The 26791-nt window shown below is 33.6% G+C and overlaps 5 protein-coding genes and 1 pseudogene across 7 annotated transcripts; 3 read left to right on the top strand and 3 right to left on the bottom strand.

Moving 5' to 3' along the window:
- LOC123899044 (phosphatidylinositol N-acetylglucosaminyltransferase subunit A-like) lies at nucleotides 1-5077 on the top strand. Of its 3 annotated transcripts, none has more exons than XM_045950096.1 (8): nucleotides 1-235; nucleotides 1557-2132; nucleotides 3091-3245; nucleotides 3478-3568; nucleotides 3753-3869; nucleotides 3948-4051; nucleotides 4457-4547; nucleotides 4646-5077. In XM_045950096.1, the coding sequence occupies exons 1-8, from the start codon at nucleotides 104-106 to the stop codon at nucleotides 4766-4768; spliced, it is 1389 nt and encodes a 462-aa protein (XP_045806052.1). In that variant the 5' UTR covers nucleotides 1-103; the 3' UTR covers nucleotides 4769-5077. The 3 variants fall into 3 exon arrangements, 2 of the variants coding, with proteins under 2 accessions (XP_045806052.1, XP_045806053.1); XM_045950097.1 differs by having other exon boundaries at nucleotides 2-235; nucleotides 4639-5077; XR_006805494.1 differs by lacking the exon at nucleotides 4646-5077 and having other exon boundaries at nucleotides 3922-4051; nucleotides 4457-4478.
- A 2112-nt stretch (nucleotides 5078-7189) lies between these two features.
- LOC123898221 (lysM domain receptor-like kinase 3) lies at nucleotides 7190-8904 on the bottom strand. The gene has a single exon (XM_045949121.1). It carries the CDS (start codon nucleotides 8697-8699, stop codon nucleotides 7356-7358), a length of 1344 nt encoding a protein of 447 aa, XP_045805077.1. The 5' UTR covers nucleotides 8700-8904; the 3' UTR covers nucleotides 7190-7355.
- A 625-nt stretch (nucleotides 8905-9529) lies between these two features.
- LOC123898222 (kiwellin-like) lies at nucleotides 9530-13737 on the top strand. Its single transcript, XM_045949122.1, has one exon. The coding sequence runs from the start codon at nucleotides 12873-12875 to the stop codon at nucleotides 13563-13565; it is 693 nt and encodes a 230-aa protein (XP_045805078.1). The 5' UTR covers nucleotides 9530-12872; the 3' UTR covers nucleotides 13566-13737.
- Nucleotides 13738-15207: 1470 nt separating this feature from the next.
- LOC123898223 (kiwellin-like) lies at nucleotides 15208-16663 on the top strand. Its single transcript, XM_045949124.1, has 2 exons — nucleotides 15208-15958; nucleotides 16112-16663. The coding sequence occupies exons 1-2, from the start codon at nucleotides 15757-15759 to the stop codon at nucleotides 16423-16425; spliced, it is 516 nt and encodes a 171-aa protein (XP_045805080.1). The 5' UTR covers nucleotides 15208-15756; the 3' UTR covers nucleotides 16426-16663.
- A 637-nt stretch (nucleotides 16664-17300) lies between these two features.
- On the bottom strand, nucleotides 17301-18246 carry LOC123897217 (annotated as a pseudogene).
- Nucleotides 18247-18530: 284 nt separating this feature from the next.
- LOC123897214 (putative receptor-like protein kinase At3g47110) lies at nucleotides 18531-25451 on the bottom strand. The gene is made up of 5 exons (XM_045947757.1): nucleotides 24783-25451; nucleotides 23609-23971; nucleotides 22983-23201; nucleotides 19222-21222; nucleotides 18531-19084 (listed from the first exon to the last, which is right to left on the bottom strand). The coding sequence occupies exons 1-5, from the start codon at nucleotides 25420-25422 to the stop codon at nucleotides 18765-18767; spliced, it is 3543 nt and encodes a 1180-aa protein (XP_045803713.1). The 5' UTR covers nucleotides 25423-25451; the 3' UTR covers nucleotides 18531-18764.
- Between the last annotated feature and the right edge of the window lie 1340 nt (nucleotides 25452-26791).

The raw sequence follows: 26791 nt of genomic DNA, 5'->3' as shown, positions 1-26791 counted from the left end.
CCAAAAAAAATTAAATTAAGCCTTCATCATTCCCTAATAAAGAAACCTGAGTGAGTGAGTCACCACACCGTTATCTCTCCTCCTCCTTCACAAAGCCTCCGTGATGGGTGCTAATGATGATGATCCACGAAAGCATAGAATCCTGATGGTTTCAGATTTTTTCTATCCCAACTTTGGTGGTGTCGAAAATCACATTTATTATCTCTCACAATGTTTACTCAATCTAGGCCACAAGGTTACTTCTTAATTACTACTCCCTCCGTCCCAAAAAGAATGACCCATTTTGAATATATGCACTATTCATATATATTGTTTTGACCATATTTTTCTACTAATAAATAAAAATAAATATTAACATATAAGATGTTGTTAGATTCGTCTCGATGAGTATTTTCAAAATATCAATTTTTTATAATTTTTACTATTATACAATTAAAGATATTAGTCGCCAAAGTTATGCATTGGCATGCGTGTTTCGGTCAACTGGGTCATTCTTTTTGGGACGGAGGGAGTATTGTTAATATCTCTCACATTTATTTCCATTTTTGGCATTTAATTCTACTATTTTTGATTCCTTTTCATTTTCTAAACATAAGTATATATATTGCTAATTACTAATTAGAGTAATAGATAACGGTATAGTTAATATCTGACCAGGTTTGTTAGCATTTTTGGATTTATTAGGGATTTGGAAGACCTTATTTAGATTTATATATTTTCACAATATAATTGTTGTAGTAAGTGATTGGAAGAGCTAATTTCTGTCCTTAAGTTGTTTCTAGCTTATTTTTATCAGTCCTTTTAGATAGTGTCATAAGCTATTTTTAGCTTATGTAGAGTTTACCTTCATTTCCTCTTTGATAGTAGAATTTATAAAAGCTAATTCATTAAGCACTTAATTAACCTGTATATCCAAACGCCCCCTTAATTGTACCGGATGCTTTTGTCTTGTTTTCAATTTTCAATATATATGGGAATGGGAAGCGGAAGTTTATATAGTAAGACCGTGTTTGGATAAACAAGTTAATTAAGGTTTATAGCAGAAGTGTTTATCATGTAAGTTCTTATGTACAAGCTACGGCTCTGTTTGGATTGGCTTATTTGAGCTTATCTACTGACATAAAGCTTGTGAGACTGTTTGGGAGAACTTATGAAAACAGTTTATGATAATTTTCGTAAGTTTTTTCAACTTATTTTCATAAGTTCTCCGATATAGCTTATGAAAACAGCTCATAGCATATATAAGCTATTGTAGAGAGCATATGGAAATAAGCTGAAAACAACTTATGAACATGTCATTTGTTGTTTCCATAAGTTCTTCCAAATAGTCTCACAGGTGCTTATGCCAATAGATAAGCTCCAATAAATCAATCCAAACAGGCTCTAAATGCACAATGTAAGAGAAAGTTACTTTTTTCCCCCTGCGCATAACAATTTAATGGTGTGATTCAAAGAGTTAATTTGACATTTTGGGAAAAGGCTTGATTCAGTTGATTGTTGTTAGTTATGCTGAGTTTGTTTGTAATAATGTGAATTCAATGAAAATTATAATTCAGGTGGTGGTTGCAACTCATGCTTATGGAAATCGATCTGGGGTCAGATATATGACTGGTGGTCTGAAAGTATACTATGTTCCATGGAGACCATTTGTTATGCAGAATACATTTCCGACCATCTATGGGTTATTACCAATTATAAGAACTATTCTCATTCGAGAAAGAATTACAGTGGTGCATGGACACCAAGCCTTTTCTACGTTTTGTCATGAAGCTCTTATGCATGCAAGAACCATGGGATACAAGGTTGTTTTTACAGATCATTCGCTGTATGGTTTTGCTGATGTTGGAAGCATTCACATGAACAAGGTGTTGCAGTTTACCTTGGCAGATGTGACTCAAGCCATATGTGTTTCTCATACAAGCAAGGAAAACACGGTGTTACGGTCAGGTTTGCCACCAGAGAAAGTTTTTGTAATACCTAATGCCGTTGATACTTCCATGTTCACACCAGCAGTGGATCGTCCAAAAAGATCGGAACAAATTGTTATTGTTGTTATCAGTCGATTGGTTTATCGGAAGGGAGTAGATTTGCTTGTCGAAGTCATCCCAGAAGTATGCCGGATACATCCCAATGTGAGTCAATAAATACATTGTTATTTGTTTGTTCGTCTTGCATGACATGGATATTTGTTTGTCTAACACGGAAACAATGCTGTTAAGAATAACACACAGCCTTTTTGGGGATGTTTCTGGCTTTTAATAATGATTGCAAATTTGTGTTTGGTGAAATTTCTTTATCGTGCTTGCCCTGATGCTCTGTGCTAATAAGAGATGCTTTTGCGATCAGCCTATGGGCTATTTTGTGCTATCTGCTAAATAGTATCTGTTTTTATAATTTTTGATGCTTAAAGTCTTACTAGGATTACCTGAACAAATTTGCTGGAAATAGGAACTTGCTTTGATACTTGTGGCAGACTAATTCAAGATGACCTTAAATAAAAGACGAGGATTCTACCAAGGTGGTACTACTTTCGTGATGAAGAGTTATATAGCACACTAAACAATATTATAAAATAATTAGTTATGGTGGTTATTGTCGTTTATTTTTGTTAACATTGTGTTTTTTTTTTATCAACCAACTCAAACATGTATGAGAGGTCGTCCAATTTTGAAATTGATGCTTATATAGATAGAGAAGCATTTATCATCCTCCAACTCCACAATATTGAATTTTCAGTTACATGGGGGTGCATTTAGACTTTAAATATGAGGTACTTTGGCGAGTGTACACGATATTAAACCTTTCACAGAATTTTGTATAGAGACTTTCTCTGTACCTTTACCAAAAGTGATGTATGCATTTACAATGTTTTATGTTAACCTTAATATCAGTGCTGAAGCAAAACATGGTTTGTATTCCTCAAATATCATTCAACACTGTGATATACATTTTATATCTGTTGTCAGATAGCACCGTCTTTGGTGTTTACTAAAACTGTACCAATAGAAATACATAATGCTACAGGAATGGATTGGAGTAATTTTTTTAAGTGTACACCTTCAAAAGCATAACTTATATATCTGTTTGAAGGTTCGTTTTATTGTTGGAGGTGATGGAGCTAAGCGTGTGCGGTTGGAAGAGATGAGAGAAAAGCATTCATTACAAGACCGAGTTGAAATGTTGGGAGCTGTGCCACATGCACAAGTCCGATCTGTTCTGATACGTGGGCATATCTTTTTAAATAGGTTCAGCTTCCTTAACACATTTCTCTGTTTTTTTAAGCTTTGCAACTGTTATTTCATAATTCTTCTTCTTAATCATGGAAGTTGAGCGGCTCTAGAAGCTTGAGTTTACTTGTATGGTGGGATGTTGGGGTTCTTAACGTCGGCACCAGTTATGGTGCACATCTATTTTTTATTTTTTTTTGCATTGGTGCACATCTATTTTTAGTCGTTAATAATATTTGTTTTGTTTCAGTTCCTTAACAGAAGCTTTTTGCATAGCTATATTAGAGGCTGCTAGTTGTGGATTGTTAACAGTCAGCACACGTGTTGGTGGAGTTCCTGAGGTAGATAGTTTGACATATTTTACTTTTATGTCCTGTTCAGGATGATAAAATAGTAATTTTATAGTTTCCAAACAAACCCTTTCAAATTAAAATTTTGTTTAAGTACTTCGGTTTCTTTCCAATTCAACAATTTTGGCATGCTGTCCTTAGAGGCTTGATACAGATACATTTCTTTGCTATATAGGTTTTGCCAGATGACATGGTTGTTTTAGCAGAACCCGATCCCAGTGATATGGTGTATGCAATAAAAAAGGCCATATATATGCTGCCAAAAATTGATCCACAGGATATGCATAATCGAGTGAGTTTATTGTTTAAATGTTCTTTTCTGACACATTTGGTGGGTAAACTAGTTCTATTTTGACTGTGTTTTCTGTAGATGAGGGAGCTCTACGATTGGAACGATGTTGCCAAAAGGACTGAAATTGTGTATGACCGTGCTTTGAAGTGTTCCAATCAAAAGCTACTAGAGCGTCTCTCACGGTACACTCTAAACGTCATAGGTTCAATTTGACAGTAATTGCAACACGTAGATAGTTGCAAACTCAACTCTCTACTGTTCATTCAATGATGTCATTTTGTTATTTACTTGAGCAGAACACTATTTTATCAATTGTAACATAAGCTGGTTGATATGATAAAGCAATGTATTTTTGAAATCTTTATTTGGCACACTACAATCAAAGCAATTCTTTTCCATGGGAATAGTAGTTCAGGTGTAAAATTAATACATAGGTTAGAAGGAGAAACTTTAATCTTATTACTATATATGATATATGAATCTTCGTTTCTTTATTCAATGATTGATGTCAGTTTAACATTAGAGCATACAAGCTTTATTGAGTTGAGCTGCTACTTCTACCGATGCTGATTTTCTCTTTTCTTTAGATACCTCTGTTGTGGAGCGTGGGCAGGCAAGCTATTTTGCTTGGTCATGATTGTTGGTTATTTGTTTTGGCAGCTACTGGAACTATGGCAGGTATGCACTGGTCTTGGATGTGTATCACTCTTTCAGCATCATTATGATTATTGATTTGGTAACTGTATTACTTGCATATTTGCACTACTAGCCTGCAGATGATATTGAGGAGGTGCCGGATTTCACTCTTCCGCAAAACTGTGATGAAGAGATTTTGGAAAATACACAATGATATCAATGGCGTCTTTTGGTGTACCACGGAGTTCTGTTTTGCTCACTAATATGAATTGCAGAAGAATACTGATAGTGTTGTACTAGTAGGTAGGTGCATTCCATCCCAGTTCCCAAATCTTGTAAAAGGAGATAAACATTAGTCCCTTGTGTGGTTGGTCTTGGCGCATATAGAGAACCATGATAGGCTATGTTGGTGTTAATTTCAATGTTTTTAGCATTACTTTGTTGAACTTGGTAGTCGAACACATTTAGTCTGTAATTGTAAATAAAGGTTCTGAATATTTTTTTGTACAAGAGCATCATGCTCTGTAGAAGCAAAGCAATTCTAGGATGATAATACTATTGCATTACCCAAATAAGCTTTAGCTCTATCCATCAATGAACAATTTCCCTACTCCACTTTTCCATGAAATGACATATTGGTCAATAAACTAGTACTAGTTAGCATGAAATGTCACATATGAATAATTAAATATGCCAAATTCTCAACAAATTTTATGCAAAATAAATTCTTTGATGATTTATACTCAAATCAAATTTTTGAAGTGAAGTATATTTTGAGTCGGTGGTATGATCCTTGTCTCAATGGATAAAATTCCCCATCAGTGGACCCCAAATGGGGCAGTTGCCATATATTATAAATCCCTCCTTTCAAATACAAATTGACATGATCTTAGCCTTGCCGTGATTCTTGTTGAGTTTACTTTTTGTGGTCAACTACTCGTGTACTTAGAATTCGTATCAATGTTCGTGTACTTTGAATTCTCCAGGCAACTTGATCCCATTTTTTCAACCATAAGTTGGGTTATAAAGTAAGATTCATGTATTTTTGTTGGCTGAAAATAACCCAACTCAATTATTTCGTCATAGCTGATGCAAGTAAGAGCAAGTTGGGTTGACCTTTTTTTTCTCTCCTAACTAGTAGTACTAAAAAAAAGAACTTACTGTACAATTTTATCTAAATGGATAATTTAGTGCAAACATTGCCATGATTAGTAAATATATATTTTACATTAATCTCTAAAATTGAATAATTTAAATCAAATTGGCCTCTTGGTACCAATTGCAATAAAATACATTTTTTTTACAATAATTGCAATAAAATACTTAATAACATGATTATGCACTTGTAAAAAATAATGATCATGCACATTCAACAGAACTTAACAAGATATTTTGACTTCCCTTTATTCACTAGTTCCACATCCTTTGTTTTCTCGTTTACTTTTGGTCTTCACTAGAGTATAATATGCTTATACACTACCACTGCATAAATAAATATCAAATTCACCATGGTATAGACCGTAGAGTTTATTCATTATGAACTCCGTAACACCGAATGAGTCTATGTTAAAATGTCAAGTTCCATGTTTTTTAAGTCAAGTTGATCTTAAAAATATTATGTTTGAGCAAAAGGAAAAATATGTTATGTTCAGAGAAAGCCTAGAGAGCTATTTACAATGATGCAGGTATTCCTACGTTGGCATATGAACAAGATATTTAGACTATTTTTAATGGCGATACTTATTTTTCTAAGTACCAGCACCTAATAGGTATCCTATTGGAGCAAAACACAAAAATATACTTAATAGGTATCGCTTCTTAAATAAACATTGATACCTATATATTTTAGTGAGACTCATTTATAATGATGTAGAGTTATTAGCGAGATATATAATTATCAGTGCGATCCATTTAGAACTTTTAAAGATGTGTTGTGTTGGAGAGATTGAGTGCTTATTAAATATTATTATTAAAAAATTATAAATGAGTGATGTGTACACGTAAAACCCTATTAAATACCCAAAAATGAATAGCTCCATTATAAATATTCTTAGTATTAAGTACTATTACATAAAAAAGAAACACATCTCTATATTTTATTTCTCTTCTCTTATTTTTAAACCAAACAATACTAAATCTTCTTTCTCTCTTCGCACATTTTTCCTCACTTATTTTATTTCTCTTTTCTAATCTTCTCTCAACCAAACATAAAGTGAAATTATAGATGTTCAAATAGTAACATTTTCACATGTCATTACACTGTCACTAAGCAGTAAGCACTATAAGCAGCCTTCTGCGTCAGACAAAAAATAATGCTAATTGACATTTTTTTATTGGACTTAAATAATTGACATTTTCTAATTTTAAAATTCTCCATAATTTTATACGGAGTACTATATAGACTTGAATCACCGTATTTTAGATATATAGATTCATTCATTCGTTCATTCAAAAAGAGGGAAGATTAGTCAATTCAATTGTATTGTATTGTATGAGATACAAAACTAACACCACCTCATCTAAGCTAATACCACCAAGAATTCCTCAGCCGTCACACACTTAAAATACAACATTCCACCTTTGAACTTCGAAGTATGTTGGAAGTAAAACAAATCATGCTTAATTTTATTTTATATTAACCCATAACACTATTAATTATCACCTAATATAAAATTGTATACATGTTACCAAAAATTCACTGTTAATTAAATTAAACATATATATACATCTTCCTCAACTCATGTCTCAATCGAATCATCCAAGACCAATAATCCCTACCAATCAAAAATCTAAATATATCATAAAAAACAATTTATATTTTTTAAATGTGTCTCTATGAATTAGAGAAACTCAACGAGGACCTAATGAAAAGGACATATCAGGCATTTTCATGTTGTCAGACCAATTCTTTGACTTCAAATACAGCGTGGATATTTTCCCTGCAACGCGTCCCATATTAGGCCTCTTATCTGGATCCACGTGTACACAATCCAACGCTACACGTGTCAATTTCTCAGCAACATCAACCGGAAAAGAATCTTTCAATCTCCTATCAACCCACATCCTCAGCTTCCCTTCCACACTACCATCGCCGTCGCCGCCGTCCACGGCGGCTCTCGCCGATTCAATCACCGAAATTCTCACAAAATCACGCCTCTTCTCATCAAATTTAAACTTCAACGGTTCCTCTCCTGACAAAAGCTCCAACATCACCACTCCAAAAGCATAAACATCAGACTTCTGAGTCGCTACGCCGGTGGATTGAAATTCCGGCGACATATACCCCCGAACACCTTCGAATTGCACATCGGAGCTTCTCAATTCCTTTGATCTACCTTCCTCCGTGATTTCCCCCAATTGTTTGGTCGCAATTTCGTTTTCCTCAACAGCTTCACCGCAAAGCTGCGCCGCACCGAAATGACAAACCCTAGCATTGAAATCAGGTTCTGTAACAACGATCGCGCTACTCTTGATATGATTATGAACAAAATTGAAATTCAAACCAGTTTTATTATGAATGTAATCGAGTCCATGAGCGAGATCGGTTGCAACCTGCATTCTCGAAATCCACGTAGAAAGAACGGTGAAATGAACGTTTCGTGAATTTCGTAAACAATCAGAGAGATTAGCACCGTGAACGTATTCGTAAACGAGATAAATATGTTCACCGGAGATTGAAACGCCAAGGAGTTTGATTATGCTGACGTGGTGACTACGACAAACTACGGAGAGAAGTTCACGAAGCTGAGAGGTTTGGAGTTTGCGTCGGAATTTGCGTTGGAAAATGATGACGTCAGCGCCACGGAGGGTACAGTGCCAGCAAGGGGTTGAAGATGAGTAGCGTTTTGAGAGAAAGTTGTTTGTGGCGGAACATATTTCGGAGAAGTCGTAGATGTTGGGATTTTCTGGGAGTGTGCCACGGAGTGATGTTAGAGATGTTCTGCTTGAGATTGATGTATCGGTTGAGAGATGGAAACCGGTTGAACCGGAGGTGGATGCGTAGGAAGTTGAAGGGTTATCGGAGAATGAAGAGGTTTTTGTTTTTGTTTTGGGAAGAGAGGTTGCACGTGTGGGTTTGGATGATGAAGATGAAGATGGTGGTGTTTGTGTTGAGCGTGGAGTTGATTTTGATTTTGATTTTGATTTAGATTTTTTAGGGGTGGAGGCGTCAATGGCCATTTTGGATTTGCACATAGGATGAGAAAGAGTTGAATATAAAAGAATGAAGGGGGTTTTATTGGTGTGAATGAAATGAAGGGGGAGAGGAGAGGGTGGGTCAAATGGGGTTTGAAGATTCAATGATGTTGATTGAAGTGGGCGTAATTAATAATGCAGAGATGAAAATAGGTAAAAAATGCCTTTTGCTTAGTGGAGTAGTTAAGTTGTTGTTGTTTCCTTATCTAGCAATTGAGAAATGATGAGTTGTTTCTTTTCTTCTTCATTGCACTTTCTAATTAATCGGCGCTCAAATTGCAGTTTCTATTCCTTGTTGATGCAAGCAAGCAAGCAACTGCAGCCACCCACACACACCTGTCTCGGTTAGTACTCTTTTCTTTTTCTTTTTCTTTTTGGTATAATAGTACTCTTTCTTTTAATTAAGGTAATTAATTATTAAGAGTAAACTTTTAATTTATTTTACTTTACAAAAAGAAGTTTATTTCATATTATTATAAATAAATATCATGAACACCCCTTGAGCTTTGCTCACTTGGCAGAGACGGACATCACATTATATGTTCAAAGTTGGGTTCGAACCTTAGACACTCCATTTATTCACATTAAGCTACTTGACCAAAAAAATGAAAAATACCATGAACAATATAACTTATGTTTGGTATCATAGTGGGTATGTCAAAAAACAGTTGTTCACCATGATTTCACAAAACTACATATAATTTTGTGTCAGTTTAACACTTGAGGATTAATTATAGATATGTAATCGCTATTGCTAACTTATGGTAACTATATTACTTTAATTTAAAAAAAATTCAAGCAACGGATTTGGACATAGAACAAATAAGGTAGAAGTACAATCTCTAATGGCAATAAAGCCAAAATAAGATAAATTGGAGCAAGAGTTATTGAAATTATCAAACTACTAGTGCAACTTTGGCATCAAGCTCAAATACTATAAGAAACTATTTGGTTAGTCCAATAAGCTAGCTTATAGCTCATTGAACTAGTTTATAAGTTTGTTTGAAAAAAATGTGAAGTGTTTGGTAACGAGCTTCTCTAACTAGCTTATAGCGTTTTTTAAGATGTTATTTTAAGTAGCATATGAGCTTATAACTTATAGCTTTTTTATTTTATTCCTTATTTACCCTCATTAATTTTATTTATTTTTTAAAAATTATAATAACTACCCATTAACACTTACAAAAAAAAAAAACTACCACTAACCATGGATTTTTATGTCATTTTGTACTTATAACAACTAAATTTGCCAAACACTTTAATTTTATTCTATTAGCTTTTCAACTATAAGCTAGCTTATCAGTTATCAGCTAACTTATAACTTATTTTTACCAAACCGAGCTTAAATATAATGTTGTCAAGTTTTAATTCTGTAACTCACTTTATTGTTTGCAACAAACCATAAGCTTCACCCTTGTTTACTAACAACAATGAAGTAGGATATGTCAAAAAATAGTCTCTTACTTTTTAGCACGCTTAAAGCCCGGGGTGAAAAGAACTACAAGAAAACTCTCCTAGGGGGTAATAGTCCCCTTCTCATCTGCAACCAAAGAGGTGCTTAAATTCGTATGGACAATCCTCAAATAAACAGCACTCATCATGCACAGAGTAAATGGCTAGTGCATCCGCCAGTTGATATAGCTTCACGGTAAGAGTGTTTAACTTCCACTTCCCAATCAAATTCCAACATTTGACAAATCCTTTCAACAAGCGCCCTTCCACAGATTTTGCTAATTTCGTTGACAACTCCTATAGAATCCAATCTTACCTCCACTCTAGAAAAATTCATCCGTCTCGCCAGCTTAAGGCCTTCAATCACACCCCATAACTCTGCTATATATGCATCCCCTATCCCAATAAGTTTAGAGAAACCTATTAGCCATTCTCCATCACTATCTCTAATGACACCTCCACATCCAATGATTCCATCTCTACAAGCTCCATTAATATTCAAGCACACCCATCCTACACTAGGTAGGTGGTTTCCATCCAACTTGGATTATTGTTTGCTGAAGCTGGTTCCCTTTCTGAATCACTCCATCTGCCATCATGTAGCTATCAATGCTTTGCCTAACAAACTGAGTTTGATTGATGGGGCGTATGAAGTTTTCTTCTTGTTTCTCCTTGTTCCTCCAATTCCAAGCAAGATGACATGCCATTGCCCAAAAACTACTCCATTCACCATGTAAATTCTTGTCCATGGTACTTAATATATTAATAGCAATCCATTCCTTTAGATCACTTGTAAAAAACTGGTGCCATAAAGAAACATCCACTGCACTAATCCATTCTCCTTGTTTCCGTGCAGTCTCTGCAATAATCACACTGATCCGATCCCAAGCCCATTCGATGCTTCCGCTCATTTGTCAGTAATCTGCCATGTTTAACAATCCAGACAAAAGGTCTAACTCGCTCAGGGACCTTCAAACGCAGACATGCTGCCAAACTACATCTGTCTCGTCTGTATCAAACTCACACAAGGCATGATACATCTCAGATATTGAATATATTCCCATAGCATTTTCTTTACAGACCTGCACATTCACACCATTGCTATCATCACTCATCAGGAGGTAATAGTGCTGCAATTTTTTCCTTAATATCCGTTGGTACGCATGTAGCAAGCAGATTCCAATTCCACACTTCATTATTCACCATATTTTTCAATTTCACATTCCTTAACTGGTCTGGAATTTGAAGGTTAGAGTCGACTAATCTCAACCCCTCCTTGATAGGAAATGTATTTTTCTGTATAATATTTGTGTGTCACATGAGCTGTACATAATAAGAAAATGTAATCACTACTATAAATACAATTCAATACTAATTGATCATAATGGATTCTTAACACTTTTAATATGAGCGACTTTAATTGTTCCATAGTATTATAGTATAGGCCCAAAACTAGTATCCATAAGATTTTTTATTTTAAAAATGCCGTAAGAGATCAATGGGCTAAAACATGCATCAGTCCAATAAAAGAATGATTGATAATTATTTAAACGGGCTGTATATGACTGGTATGTCAAAATAGTGTCTTTCTTTTTCCCTAAGTCTCTCGCGCTCCCTCTGATTTCGTTATACATATTAATATATTATGCTCGAGTTATACAACTCGAAGTGGTGGTTTTAGTTGTCCGAGTTATAGAATCCGAATTGAGTCGTTGGTCAAGGAATCTTGGCCCTTGGACGATGGTCTTTTCTGATTAACTTTTGCAGAGATGTTGTCTCTTGTCTGCTGAATCAATTGTCTTGCTCTCGTCGATAAATATCACCCTTCATTCTTACTTTGCATCATTCATCCTCGTCTTCTCTCTTCTCTCAACTATCACCTCTCTTCTCGTAACTATCTTCTTGTTGGTTCTATTCAAAAGTTTGTGGGTAAATTGTTGTATAATCTGTTGTTAATTAGTCATAACATTCATATCATTGTTCTCTGATGATGATTGAGAACATTATGTTAATCAACGAGAGTCTGTTGGGTCATGATAATTGAGAACGTAATGATTGATCAAACAAAAACTCCTGAGTTGCTTTCAAACTACAACACAAATGAAGTCTTCTCTGTGGTGGGTGATCATTTTCTCTCATATGCATCCAAAAATGGAGAGTTGGACCGTCCATCTTGTATTCCTATAAGTTGTGGTGCCAATGGCAGATCCAGTCAATTCCTATTCTGACACAATTTTATATAATTTTTTTGTAGCGAAAAAGCCTCAAAGTTTTTTTTTTTGTCATTCTTTACGGTCCTATCAACAAGTCCATACCAAAAAAAGAAGCCTTTCATGAAGTTTCAAATTTTCAACAGATAATTTTTCTCTTATATTTGATGAAGTTTATTATTAGTAATGTCTAGATCATTACAGTTGACTTTTTTAGATAAATGAAAGTTAACATCTTACTCCATCTCTTGTTCAAAAAAACATCTTACTCCATCTTTCATTTAAGTCACTCTATATTGTCATCAAAGCATATCTTGGACAAGCAAATCTGACTTTGTTTTTAAAGTATTTTAAACTGTATACAATTTGTACTTGAGCTTTCTATGGCACTACTTGTGCATAGTTTTTTCTTATTAATATTATTTTTGCAGTATTCAAAAACACTGTATAAAACTGTATATAAAGGATATACAAAAATAACATTGCAACCACTCTCTCTACTCTAATCAAAATGATTCACATTTCAAATGGTGTTTTTCTAGCTTCTGTTTTCCTTTTCAACATCATAAACATCCCTTTTCTCATAACAAATGCTCAATCGTCGTGCAACGGACCATGCAACACCCTTGATGATTGTTCTGGTCAACTCATTTGCATCAACGACAAATGTGATGATGATCCCGATGTTGGGACCCACATTTGCACCAATCCACCACCGCCACCACCAAGTGGCGGCGGTGACTGCAAATCTTCTGGAACCTTAAAATGCAAAGGAAAATCACACCCTCAATTCAAGTGTTCTCCACCAATTTCATCCTCCACACAAGCATTACTCACGTTGAACGACTTCAGTGAAGGCGGAGACGGAGGAAGTGCGTCTGAGTGCGACGAACAATTCCATAAAAACTCGGAAAGAGTGGTGGCTTTGTCCACTGGGTGGTACAACAAAGGGTCAAGATGTGGAAAAATTATTAGAATCATGGCGAGGAACGGGAAGAGCGTGACGGCTAAAGTGGTGGACGAGTGTGATTCGATTAATGGGTGTGATGCCGAGCATGCAGGTCAACCACCTTGTCGTAACAATATTGTGGATGGATCTGTAGCTGTGTGGAATGCATTAGGGTTGGATACAGACGTGGGTGTAGAGAAAATTACTTGGTCTATGGTTGGATCAAATGAAGCTTATGCAATATTTAATGTCTAATATGAGCAAGCTAATTAAGTTTAATAAAGTTAAATTAAGCTTGCTTATGTTGTTTCTTCTATTGTAAGTGCAATATAGATTATGGATATATGGTCACTACTTGTGACCATTCAATTACGGTGGATTGAATTAAGTTCTCCTCTTAAAAATTATTTTAGAATTAAGTTCTCTTTATCTTTTGTGGAATTTATTTATAGTGATCAGGATCATTGTATTTGACTTTCAGAAATAAAATTTGGCGATTTGGCATAAGATTTTAGATTGTTTGAATTTGTCTACTGTGATGCATAACTCTGTTGAGTCAAAACTAATTCAATTTCCAAGTTTACCGGGCAGAGGTAAAGTGAGGATTGATTCAGTGTCATTTGGTTTGCATGTGTTTGACTTTTATGCAAACGGCGTAACGAGAATAATTTAAGAACATAATCAGATCACCGGATGACTTGCTCGGAGAAATAAAAATCCTGTCTTGGAAATGGTTGAAATCAAAGGTTCTTTTATCCTTTAAACCAATGGATTCTGCACCCTGCACCCTCTGGATAATTTTGACTTCTCGAGATAATTCTATATAAACGAAACATAGATGGACAACAAGCTGCGCCGCTAAATCTTTGAAAAACTACATCCCTAGACCGAAGGAATACAACATTGCTATGCATGATCCTTTGAACTTTTTTCCAGAAGGTTCACAACCTTTGATTGCTTTTGATTTTTCAGTTTATTAGGGAGTGATTGGTCTTTGTGCTGCTGCTTTGGTATTCTTCTGTCTCTCTATGATGGAACTTGTCCTTTTAGGGGCTACTTGGAATCTTAATATCTTTTTTATTTGGTTTTCTTTCAAAGATTCCTAGTTAGTTAGTACTTGGTAGTATCTTTTGATGATGAGAAGATTGTTTTTTCTTCTGTTGTAGCACTTTTATTTGTATTGTTTCAAATTTTTTCTCTTGTTCCTTTTCATATCCTAACCACTACTTATGCTTGGATATAGTATACCACTAGAGCTAGCTGCACAGCAGCTTGGGACAAAACACAGGGCAGCCAAAAAGACCAAACAGAAAGAAAAACAGGACAAGAACAGCAGGCAGCGACAGCAGATCCAAACATAAACAGAAAACAGAATTGCCAACAAAACATCCTATTTTTAGCAGAACCAATCCCTATCATCCCACAACTAACAAACAACCCAACCAAAACTAATACAACATTAATTAAAGCATTTTATTTATAATATACTGCAAGTGGTAAGGTAACCATTTACATATATTACAAAATATTTGTGATAAGACTAACATATATATACTTGTATTTATATACTAACATAAACTAAATAATGAAATGAATAACTATATTTTTTAAATTCAAGTGCATTTTCTTCCACACTTGTTGTGTTAGCTCAGTTGTATGAGCTTAACTTTCCAACTTCGAAGTGTCGAGTTCGAATATTGTCAGAAATAGTTGTAAAATGATCATTAATAGCACATAAATTTTTAAAAAAAGTGCACTTATAAAATATTAACTAGCGCCACCTTTTTTATTTTTTATTTTTTTTACTAAACCATTATTTGTTTTATATAAGCAAAATTTATTGATGAAAGTATAAAAGGTACTCAAAATTAAGGAGTTTTTCATACACTTTGAAGACATTGATCAATATTAAGAGAAAGATAATTATAAATACATACAATGTCACATACAATATCAATATTTTAATGTTGAAATAATACAATTGATTTGAAAAGACTTGATACACGAGATTATCATTAAAAAAATGGAACAAGATAGTCAAACTTGCAATTTGTTCCAATTTTCAAAATAGGATGATGGCTCAAACTGTATTCCAGCTATCAGAGTCTCCTCCACGATCCGCTGACCACCTCACCACCTGCTATTAGGTTACTGATTGGGTCATCCACCATTTTCATCTGCACCTCAAGTCCAATAGCGTCGGGCGCGAGGAGGTGTGTTAAGAAGTCTCGTATCGGTTGCGAGATGACCTGAATATATGTTTATAAAGTAGAGGCAATTCTCGCGCTAATTTTGTAGGGTTGAGTTAGACTCAAATTTCAATTCTAAGACTAGCTTGTTATAATAATCCCATGATGGGCGTACAATACTTGGGACTTCTATATAAGGACATACAATTGCCCTTCTTAGCACACAAAAACTACACACTGTCTCTATTCAAATCTCAATGGCTTCCATATCAAATCTTATGTTTTTATCTTTCATTTTCCTTTTCAACATCATAAACATTCCTTTCATCACAAACGCTCAATCATGCCAATCCTCTGGCACACTAAACTGCAAAGGAAAATCATTCTCTCGGTTCAAGTGTTCTCCACCAGTTTCATCCTCCACACAAGCATTACTCACGTTGAATGATTTTAGCGAAGGTAATTATTATTAATGTATATATGATCATTTTATATAGTGATTCTAAGGTAACACATAAGACAATTATCAACTAATCATTACTAATTTGTAACTACATTAAAAAATATCCAACTTATAATACTAACAAAATATCAAATTATGATCTATATCAGGCGGAGACGGAGGAAGTCCATCTGAGTGCGATGATAATTTCCATAGCAACTCAGAAAGAGTGGTGGCGTTGTCCACCGGGTGGTATAATGGAGGGTCTAGGTGTGGAAGAAACATTAGAATCAAGGCACGAAACGGGAGGAGTGTGACGGCAAAAGTGGTGGACGAATGTGATTCGGTGAATGGATGTGATGGGGAACATGCGGGTCAGCCGCCTTGTCGTAACAATATTGTTGATGGATCTGTTGCTGTGTGGAAGGCGTTGGGATTGAATACAGATGTGGGTGTAGTGCAAGTTACATGGTCTTTGGCTTGAATGAATGGAACTTCAAGTATATGCAACATGCAATGGCTAATTAATAAATAAATAAGAATAAGCTTAAGCTTAATTTGCAATAGGTTGTAGCTTGCTTGTGTTGTTTCTTCATCTAGTTGATCTTTTATTTTATATATATATATATAGATGATGGGAATGCTTAATGATGAGCATTTTTTATATCTATTTTGAAGTTAATGAAGGAGTGTGTTTGTTTCAATTGTATTTTTAAAAAGACTTCAATACAGTTTTAATTCTCTTATTTATTTATTTTATAAAAAAGGGGAAGTTTTGACGTTCAATTTTTTATCCCATGTTTACTTTGTTTTTTTAAAATTTTTTGGTATTTTTTAATGCTGTGACTTATTCAAAGAAAAAAATTATTAGGTATATAGTATTTGTTAGCATAACTCGGTCAGTAGAAACATTACATGTGATATGTAGGAACTGAGGTTCGAACTCTGTACACTCACTTATTCGCATATTTCTTACCATAACTCTATCCAATGTTTCAATTTTGAGATACCAGAAACTTGAATTGCAGAATGTTTATAGCACTGTTTGTAGGAGAATGCCCAAAGTTACATGAAATGAATTATCATGGCTCCAATGTTTGAGATCCCATAAACTTGAACAAGCTCCATTGCAAAATGAAAAATTAGACAAGTAATCTAAAAAAAAACACTTTTATGAGATGATAGAAGTAGGAATATACTTGTCTGACAATTCAAATTAGTTTTAATCTACAATGCACAATTTAGGAGATGGTATAAGCAGGAATACTAAGAACTAGAAAAGAACTTAATTAATTAGGAAAAACAATTATATTTCATTCACCCTTCCAATGTACAGAAGCAAACATCATTATTGTGTGTATACAACATCACTCTGATTTACGTTTTGTGTTGAGTCCATCATATGGACGAGACATAATCTCCTCCTCTTGTCCTTACTGCTAGTTTCCCTTGCATCCAATCTTTTAACATCTCAAGTGCTGCTTTTGGTTGATCCATAGGAACCATGTGACCAGCCTCTTTCACCTATTATTCCAAACAAATACAGTTAAACACGAAATACAACACTGACACGTGAACACCTGTAATAATTAGAGATAATGAAATATTTAAATGTAACTAATGTGCCAGTGTCAGACGCGAGTTATGCCTTTGATGTGAAGTGTCAGTGTTTGCTATATATCGATAGTCTAATACGCGCATTAATACATCCTAAACACAAACCTTGAGGAAAGCCAGAGAGGTCCATGGCTTTTTAAAATTCCTGCTTCTTCACTATCAACCAAATAAGGGGTTGCGGGAGACGCTGTGAATTCTTTTTGACCTGACCACTTCATGGCATCAACCCACCTTGAATTCCCTATCAAATGAGGAGCACATTTATAAGTCTAATAAACAAATTATAATGTATTTTTTGACACAACAAATTGTGGTTCCACGTTAACCGAGCTCTAGTTAAGGACGATTCGTTCAGAAGAATCCGGGTTCAAATCCTGACTAGAACAATCTTTGACCAGATTTTAGTTACCTCCCGGCCAAACTAGTGGCTTAAGACTAAAAACTTGATCTTACCAAGCCAATTGCATATGAGATCTTCCTCTCCGGCATACACAAGCAACTTGATTCCATCCTCAAGAAGAGCAGGAATACCAACTTCTAGATTTTTCATCCAATCCTGCAACATGGCATTGTATACTGTGCTACTACAAGAAACAAATTCCAAGTCCCCAACACCTAAAGCTTCTCTTACTGTCTTCGTGTTCAAGAATGTATCCGCCTTGGAGAAGTCATAACAGAGACTTCCCATAGAATCAATTTTGAACCCCTAAAATTGATTTTGGATGATAAAGCCAAACATGATTGATTTTCACTTTCCATGGTAGGAGCAAAAGAAACGCACGTTTGCGTGTTGTAACGCAAAACCAAACAGGCACTAGAGGTCTTAGGTTTAAGTAACGGAAAAAGTGAAAAATACTAACATTAACAATTAATTACTTTGACCATTTTAAACTAAAATAAAATAGATAACAGCCACAAAAATTTAATAACATACAACAACAAAAGGCTTACTTATAATACGATAAGATCAAATTGTTTGGAATACTTATGAAGTAGATCTTTCAATATGGAACTAATAGAACACCACAACATGACGAGAAATCAAGCGTCACACCAAGACTACGAACAACACAACGTCCAGATGACAAAATCACAAAAAAATAAAACTTATAAAAACCACTTATTTAGATTAAAAGATGGAAAATCACAACTGAGTGATTCTATGCTAGAAATTAACCCAAAACCATGAAGTTACATCTGTCATTTTCACCGCATGACTGAAGTCTTGATTTTGATTAACGATGCGGTTACATTTGTCATTTTAATTCTTGCTTCAGGTGAATCTGCACAACAACTCAAAGCTAAAGCTAAAATTTCATGAAGTTCTTTTCCATGTTGTGAGCCTAAATTGTAATCCACAACTTCCATGACTGAATTGACCATTGATTCACTAATCCAAGTTTTCAAGGTTAATTCTTCTGAAAACATTTCATTTGTTGGTTTCTTTCCAGTGAACATTTCCATCAACATTATCCCATAACTGTACACATCTCCTTTAACTGAAATGACTCCCTTAGATCCATATTCTGCATGCAAATGTTAATCACTAGTTATAAAAAATTCTCAAAAATGTATTAAATTTTTTATTATTTTCTCAAGTGAATTTACCTAACTAAACTCAAATTGAAAAGATATAACTTAGAGTTACGAGTGAAAAAATAACCTGGTGCAACATAACCAAGAGTAGCTAAAGTCTGGGTATGAGTTTTAGATTGTCCTTCATCCAAAAGCTTGGAAATGCCAAAATCGCTGATATGCGCAACCATATCTTCATCTAGTAACACATTACTAGGCTTCAAATCACAATGAACCACTGGTATTGCAGAACCATGATGCAGATACTCCAATGCTAATGCCACATCTATCATTATATTCAACCTTTGCAAGAAATTCAAACAATAGTTCTCTGAGTATAACCATGCTTCCACACTTCCGTTTGACATAAACTCCATCACTAGAGATTTGAAATCATCATTTGAACAACTACCGATAACCTGAACCAGATTTCGATGTCTAAGGTTGCGCATTGCATTACATTCTGCATCAAAGCTTCTTGATGTTGCTTCCAATGTTAAGTCAAGTACTTTAATTGCCACCATCTTTCCACTAGAAAGAATTCCTTGATACACAGATCCAAAGCCACCTCTTCCAAGTAAATTACTTTCACTGAATCCATTAGTCGCTTTGACAAGTTCATAGTAGGATATTCTTCTTGGAGCCCCTAAAGTAGCTGACAAATCACTTTTATGTGGATTTTCAACCTTTTTCCTTTTATGCCTCCGAAGTATTATGCATGCACCAACCAAAATGCCTAACAAAACAAATGTGGATGTTATGCATATGATTAATACCATCTTTGTCTTTGCTTTTTTCCTAATTTGTTTATCACATGGAGGTACTTCTAAGCGAGGACTGCCACAAAGCGCATCATTATGCATGAAAGATTGAGCTGTGAAGCTTTTGAAAGGTCCTCCATCAGGAATCTCTCCTTGCAATCTATTGTATGATAGATTTATGTATTTAAGATAAGAAAGTGACTCTAATGATTTTGGAATTACACCAGTTATAAGATTTTGAGAAAAGTCCAAGAAACTCAAACTTAACATTTCACCAAGTGATGTTGGAATTGAACCATTCAATTTGTTATTTGCTAAAGATAGAGTTTCTAAAGTTCTCAATAAGCTTATGGCTGTTGGAATATTGCTTGAAAATTGATTTTCAGAGAGATCTAATAGTGTAACAGCTCTTAAATTCTTAATCTCAGGTGGCAGAATTCCAATTAAAGCATTAGAGGATAAGTTTACCTCTAAAATATCTTCAAGATTCCAAAAAGACAAAGGTATCTTTGAAGTCAAGTTATTAGATCCTGTATGAAACTCTCTTAGAGAAGTCATATTTCCCAAGCATGTTGGTAACACACCAAAAAGCTTATTTCTTGTTAAATACAACTCACTCAAACTGCTCACTTCACAAAGGTCATGAACTATTGATCCCTGCAGTCCATTGTAGCCAAGATTCAAATGTTGAAGTTGATTTAACCTTTTAATTGTACTAGGAATCGGTCCGGTTAAATTATTCCTACTCAGAGATAATTCAATGAGGCTGCTCATGTTTCCGATTTCTAGTGGAATATTTCCATTAATTCCAAGAGAATCTGCCATAAAATATTGTAATGATAAGTTTCCAATCGACTTGGGAAGTTTTGAAAGTAACCTATTCTCTGATACTTCAAGATGTTCAAGATATGTGCAACTAGTAAGTGAAGTAAGGAAGTTTATTTCAAAAGAATCATCATCAATTATTGTCAAATTATTCCTACTTATGCCGAGGTATTTGAGGAATGCTAAATCTCCAAAAGAATTGGGTATAATTCCACTAAATTCGTTTTCACTCATGTCAAGTTGAACGAGATTTGAAGCATTGGATATAGTATCAGGAATTTTTCCAACAAAGTTGTTTTCATATATGGATAGGCGTCGTAGGTTAGGAAGACCAAATCCCATATTTGATGGAAGCATGCCTGAGAGATAATTTTGATCAAGACTCAAAATTTTCAATGTTGAAATGTTGAGGAGTTTTGAAGGAATAGGTCCACTCAAGCTGTTATTTCCCAATTGTAAAAGTTTGAGTTGATTCAGATGGCCAATCTCTATTGGTATCGAACCTAAAAACACATATCATAAAGAAAACAACAAATAAATAAAGCTACATGCATAACATAAAATGCTTAAGCATATTTCTCTTAAAGCAAAAATTATATACCAAAAATTATATCGAAAGATATACAAATACATTGCAAACATTTTGAGTAAACATTTTTTTTGGAGATTCTCATCTCATGGAAGAGTTTAAAGCAAGACATCGTCTTCAACTGATCTACAGAATATGAGTGTTTTGTTATGGCGTCCAACACTTCTAAGATAGTTTGGTTGTGTTGTTGGTTAGTTTCTTAGACTATAGTTACAATGGTTTCAACACCAAAACACCTTCAACACCCACTTTTTCACTCCACATCATTTTCTCTTTCTTCCACCTAATCATTCAACACACATTCAACTTTTACCCTCTCCAATAGTTTTTTCATTCAACAATCTACCCCACCACATTCTCTACCCCACCACTTTTTATTTCATATTCTTATTTAAATTTAAATTTTTGTTTTTATGATTAAATAAAATTATAATTATCGATTAAAATTAAATTATTAAAATAATTAACACTTAACAAAATTTATTTAAATAATTTTTTATTTTCTTAATTTAAAATGCAATATATCACACAAATAACGTATAGTACAAACAATTTTGGGTGTTGTTGAAATGATTATTGAGATTCATTTCACTAAAAAAAACTAAAATTTCAAAATAAACACTAATGGAAAGATAATAATAAGATTAAGGGAGTGAAAAACTTGGTTTTTTTTTTCTGTGTCCAAATCAAATAAACCAAGTCTCTATTTATAGAGAAATAAATCGTGAATTTTGCTATAAAAATAAAAAAATAAAAAATTAATTTGCAGTGAAATAATTGAGTTTAAAGATAAACTGGGATAAAAATCCGGACAGCCAATCACAGGCCTACATGTGTCCCTCAGCTTCTTCTCTCTCCGCGTTTCCCTTCTCCCACTCGCCCAATACGCACGTGTATTGCACGCGCCAGCTTGCAACCAAACAAAACGTGCCACGTGTCCCCGATGGCAGCATTCAACTGTGTTTAATTCATTCATCACCTCTCTCATCCACATCACATTAAACACACCCTCCCAATGGTTTCAACAGTTGAATTCTTCATTCAACACACTCATTCAACACCCATTGTGGGTGGTTTTATATGAGTGTCTTTTAATGTGATAACAAGTGTGTCATTTATATTGCTCATAACTCAGTATTTCATGAACACACCAAACACATTAAGATTGGTTATTGCCTTATTCGTTTAGAACAATTACTTTGTCATTTGTTTCTTCCTCGATATAGATTACTGACTTGTTCATAAAAACACATCCCATTAAACGTTTTTGTTTCGTCTCATGAATTTGAGGAAAATGTTAGATATATGTGTTATAGAGTTATTAATTGTTTTTTTTTTAAACTTGCTAAACTTATTGATAAGAGAATAGTGATCCAGCATAAGGCATTCAAGAATCACCAAAAGATACAAACTAAAGGCATAGTAAGACCTTTAAATATTATTAGTTTAATAATTTAAATATTTAATTTCACATTTTTTTATAACATTTAGTTTAACATTTTAATCTTTAATTTAAAGTTATATATATATTAAAAGGGCCAAAAATATACTTAACTATTTTATTATAACTATATACACTCTTTGTAGCTCTGAAAACTAAGTTTTATTATTCTTATCCTTCCTCCATTTTTTACAATTATAAATAAATATGAAGATAGAAAATTGAGAGTATACCTGTAAAAAAGTTATCTGCCAAACTGAAATATTGTAAAGATGTGCAATTTTTAATAGATCGTGGAATGATTCCTCTATAATCATTATAGTCTAGAGAAAAAACTTGAAGCTGAGGAAATTGATGACACATCTCATGTGGGAGACTTCCATTTAAGTTGTTCTTGTCAAGGATGATCTTTATCAAAGAAGAGATGTTGAAGAGGGAAAATGGAATTTCACCTGTAAGTAATTAATGGTATAATTGGAAAAAATAAATAATATAATACTGGAATCTTTTATTAAATTTGATAAAAAACTAAGTATTAATACCGGAATCTTTTGAGAAATAATTGTTAAAATAAATATAATAAAATTGATGAAATTTAAAAATTTATTTATTATGCAGAAACTTTTGAAAAAAGTATAAAATATATATATTATAAAACTGGAATCAATTTAATGTTGTTAATTTGTGTTAAAATGGAGTGGGGGCAAAAACTCGAGAAAACTTAAAATTGAGGGACAAAATGCTAATTTACAAAATAGGAACCAAAACTTCATTTTTTTAAAAAAATAGGCAATCAAAATTGTATTTAAGTCCAAATAAACAGATAATTAATGTGTGGGTAAAATATATGTTATCTTACCATGCAAGTTGGTTAAAGGAAGATACAAATATTGAAGCTTGGTCAATTTTGCGATGTCAGATGGCATGCGTCCTTTGTCAAAATGAATGCCTGATAGTTCCAAATATTGTAATTCTTTGCAATGAGACCAAACTTTTGGCATCTCACCAGAGAAATCATTAAAGTAAAGATATAGTAATCTAAGGTTTGGAAGGCCTTGACAAACATTTGATGGAAGAATGCCGGTCAAATGATTATCACCAAGAGCTAAGTATTGCAATAATGAGTTGTTGAACATGAATAATATGTTGCCTGAGAGCATATTATCTTGAAAGTTCACAATTCTCAGCCGTGCAAGATCACCGGTTCCTTTCGGAATTTCTCCTTTAGTTCAATACATATATAGCATAAGACAGAAGAAAGACATTAATTCGAATGATCTGAAATATATTTATATAAAGAAAATTTAAAATAGAGGGACTAAAGTTCGAACCCTAGTCATAATGTTTAACCTAATAATTTCGAAATTTTTTACTAATTGAGCACACTTTATCGATATAAGAACTCCAAGTGCACGTATATAATAAGTTTCTTAAAATAAAAGTAAATGTCAACAATTCGATTATATAATAACAATTCTCAAAAAGATTAACTTTAACAACCTTTTATATAGATACTCCCTCTGTCCCAAAATATAAGCAAAAGTTGGTCAACAAAAACGAATGTATTTGGTCCAAATCTTTAACCAAATACATCAAGTTTCTTTGGGACGGAGGGAGTACATATGCACCCAGGGTGAACCAAAACTTGATGGAAACTTTATGATAAACATTTTAGGAACCCCTTTTTTCCAAACAAATATTTTGAAGTGTACTTAAAGACTATATAAGTTAATTTTGCCAAACATTATGTATTCAATCATTTATTTTAATCACCGTATGTTATAACTTATAAGCTAACTCATAAGTAATCAGTTATAAGTTAACTTATTGATTATCCGCTATTGTTTACCAAAATAGATAAAAAAAAAATGTAAGAAATTTTCTCTCATGGATCTAAAAACTGTGCAGTTATGTGCAAAGTATGTATCATGCATACATTGATACATACTTAGAAAATCTAAACTAGCAAATAAGGTCAATTAAAGTCAATCAATGCATGTTTTGTTGTAATGGTGTGAGTGAGTATATCATACCTGATAAGGAGTTATTTGCTAAGTAGATTTCTTCAAGGGAAGACATGTTGGAAACTGTCTTTGGAATGGTTCCTTTAATGAGATTTGAGTTCAAATTTAGATACTCTAACATTGATAAATTGGATATAGATTGTGGAATTATTCCAACAAAATTATTATAGCCAAGATCCAAGTGTTGAAGTTTGGATAAGTCCCCTACCCTTGATGGAAATTCTCCAACAAAATCATTGTAGCTCAAATCCAACCATTTCAATCTATGCAATTTAAGTAATTCTTGTGGTAACTCACCATGGAAACTATTGCCTTGTAGATCAAGAAAAACAAGAAAAGAGAGATTTCCCATTTGAGGAGAAATTATTGTACCTTCAAGGCCCATGTTACTAAGATTCAATGCCTTTACTCTTCCATGATGCTCATCACAAGTGACACCAACCCAATTGCATGATGAGAAGAAAGAAGAAGAGGAAATTGACCAATTACTAAGCATATGATAAGGGTCTAAGGTAATAGATGATTTGAATGCAAGAAGTGCAAATTCATCGGTGGTGATGTTTTTAGTACTTTTAGCTAAGCAACTAATGAAGAAGTAATAATAGAGTGAGGCAGAGAGAATACAGAGCAAAGAGTATGGTTTGGCCATTTTCAATACAATACAATGTATGCATATGTCTATATATATATATATATAAAAACTTGAAATATATAGGATAAAACCAACCAAACTATATATGATCGAATGTCCAAGTTGTACTTCCTCTTTTTATTCCACTAAAAGATATAAATCTTATCATCATTTGAAGTTTTTTTTTTCTTTCTAAACTACTCATTCATAATTTGGAATATTTATCTATCGAGAACAAGTCATATATATATGCATGTGAAATAAAAATTGATTACAAGTTAGTTGTGCGTAAGACATGTATTATATGACTTGTTCTCATTAATTAATGAATAAATACTTTCAAATTATGAAGGGGTAGAGCAGACTTCAATTATTTTTTTGACTCAAAAGTGTGAAAGAGAAGAAAATAAAGATGCATTTTTTGGATTAAGAATGGCACAAAATTAAATCATATATTCAACACAAGTAAGTATGAATAAAGTAAAGTGGCGTCAACGAACAAGTCAATGAAAAACAAGAACCCAAATTATAGCAAAAAAATATAAGGAATAATGTCATCATCAAATGTGGATGCAAAAGCTTTTAGTTAGTGGCTCTCCTCTTTTTCGTAAAGTTGATTTGTGAAATTGTGAATGCATTTTCTCCTTCTAGCTACAAGGCTATAATTCACATGAGCGAAAAGAGAGAAAAATGGACAAAAATTATTTGAATTTTTTCAAGTGTATTTAAAATATAAATTTTTGAAGTTATTACAAACTTTATAAAAATTATGAATTTTTTTAAAAAAAATTATGAGTGGTTATGTAAGTTTACTTAGAGCCATTAAAAAAATCTAAGAAAATGCATAAAAATTTTGTAAAAGAAAAATTGGTATAGAATGAGAGACTTTGCTTTTTTGAAAAATTGGTATAGAATATAATGCTTACGGTATTGTGTAGCAATTTCCCTAAAGCATATACTCCATATATAGTCAAAAAAGGCTGCTATTGTGAGCTTCCAAGCTTCTCCCCTAAAGCTGTCAAAATGGGCTGCCCGGCCCATTTCGGCCAGTCCGATCAGGCTTCGGGCTTCGTCGGGCCGGACTAAAAAGTCTGGATAAAAAATGAGCTACTATGTGTTTTACAATTTCTTTTATTTTCTTATAAAATGAAAGAATATTAATTTTCACCGCCATGACTAAGGTCTTGATTTTGATTAACGATGCTGTTACATTGATCATATTAATTTTTGCCTTAGATGAATCTGCACAACAACTCAAAGCTAATGATAAAATTTCATTAAGTCGTTTCTCATGTTGTAAGACTAAATTATAATCCAAGTTTTCAACTAATAAGAGTGTTTATTTGTTGTCACAAGTTTTCAAGAATAAAATTGATTTAGCTTAAGT

This window comes from Trifolium pratense, linkage group LG7, assembly GCF_020283565.1.
Source record: "Trifolium pratense cultivar HEN17-A07 linkage group LG7, ARS_RC_1.1, whole genome shotgun sequence".
Taxonomy (NCBI): domain Eukaryota; kingdom Viridiplantae; phylum Streptophyta; class Magnoliopsida; order Fabales; family Fabaceae; genus Trifolium; species Trifolium pratense.
This window is presented reverse-complemented; position numbering and strand designations above follow the sequence as displayed.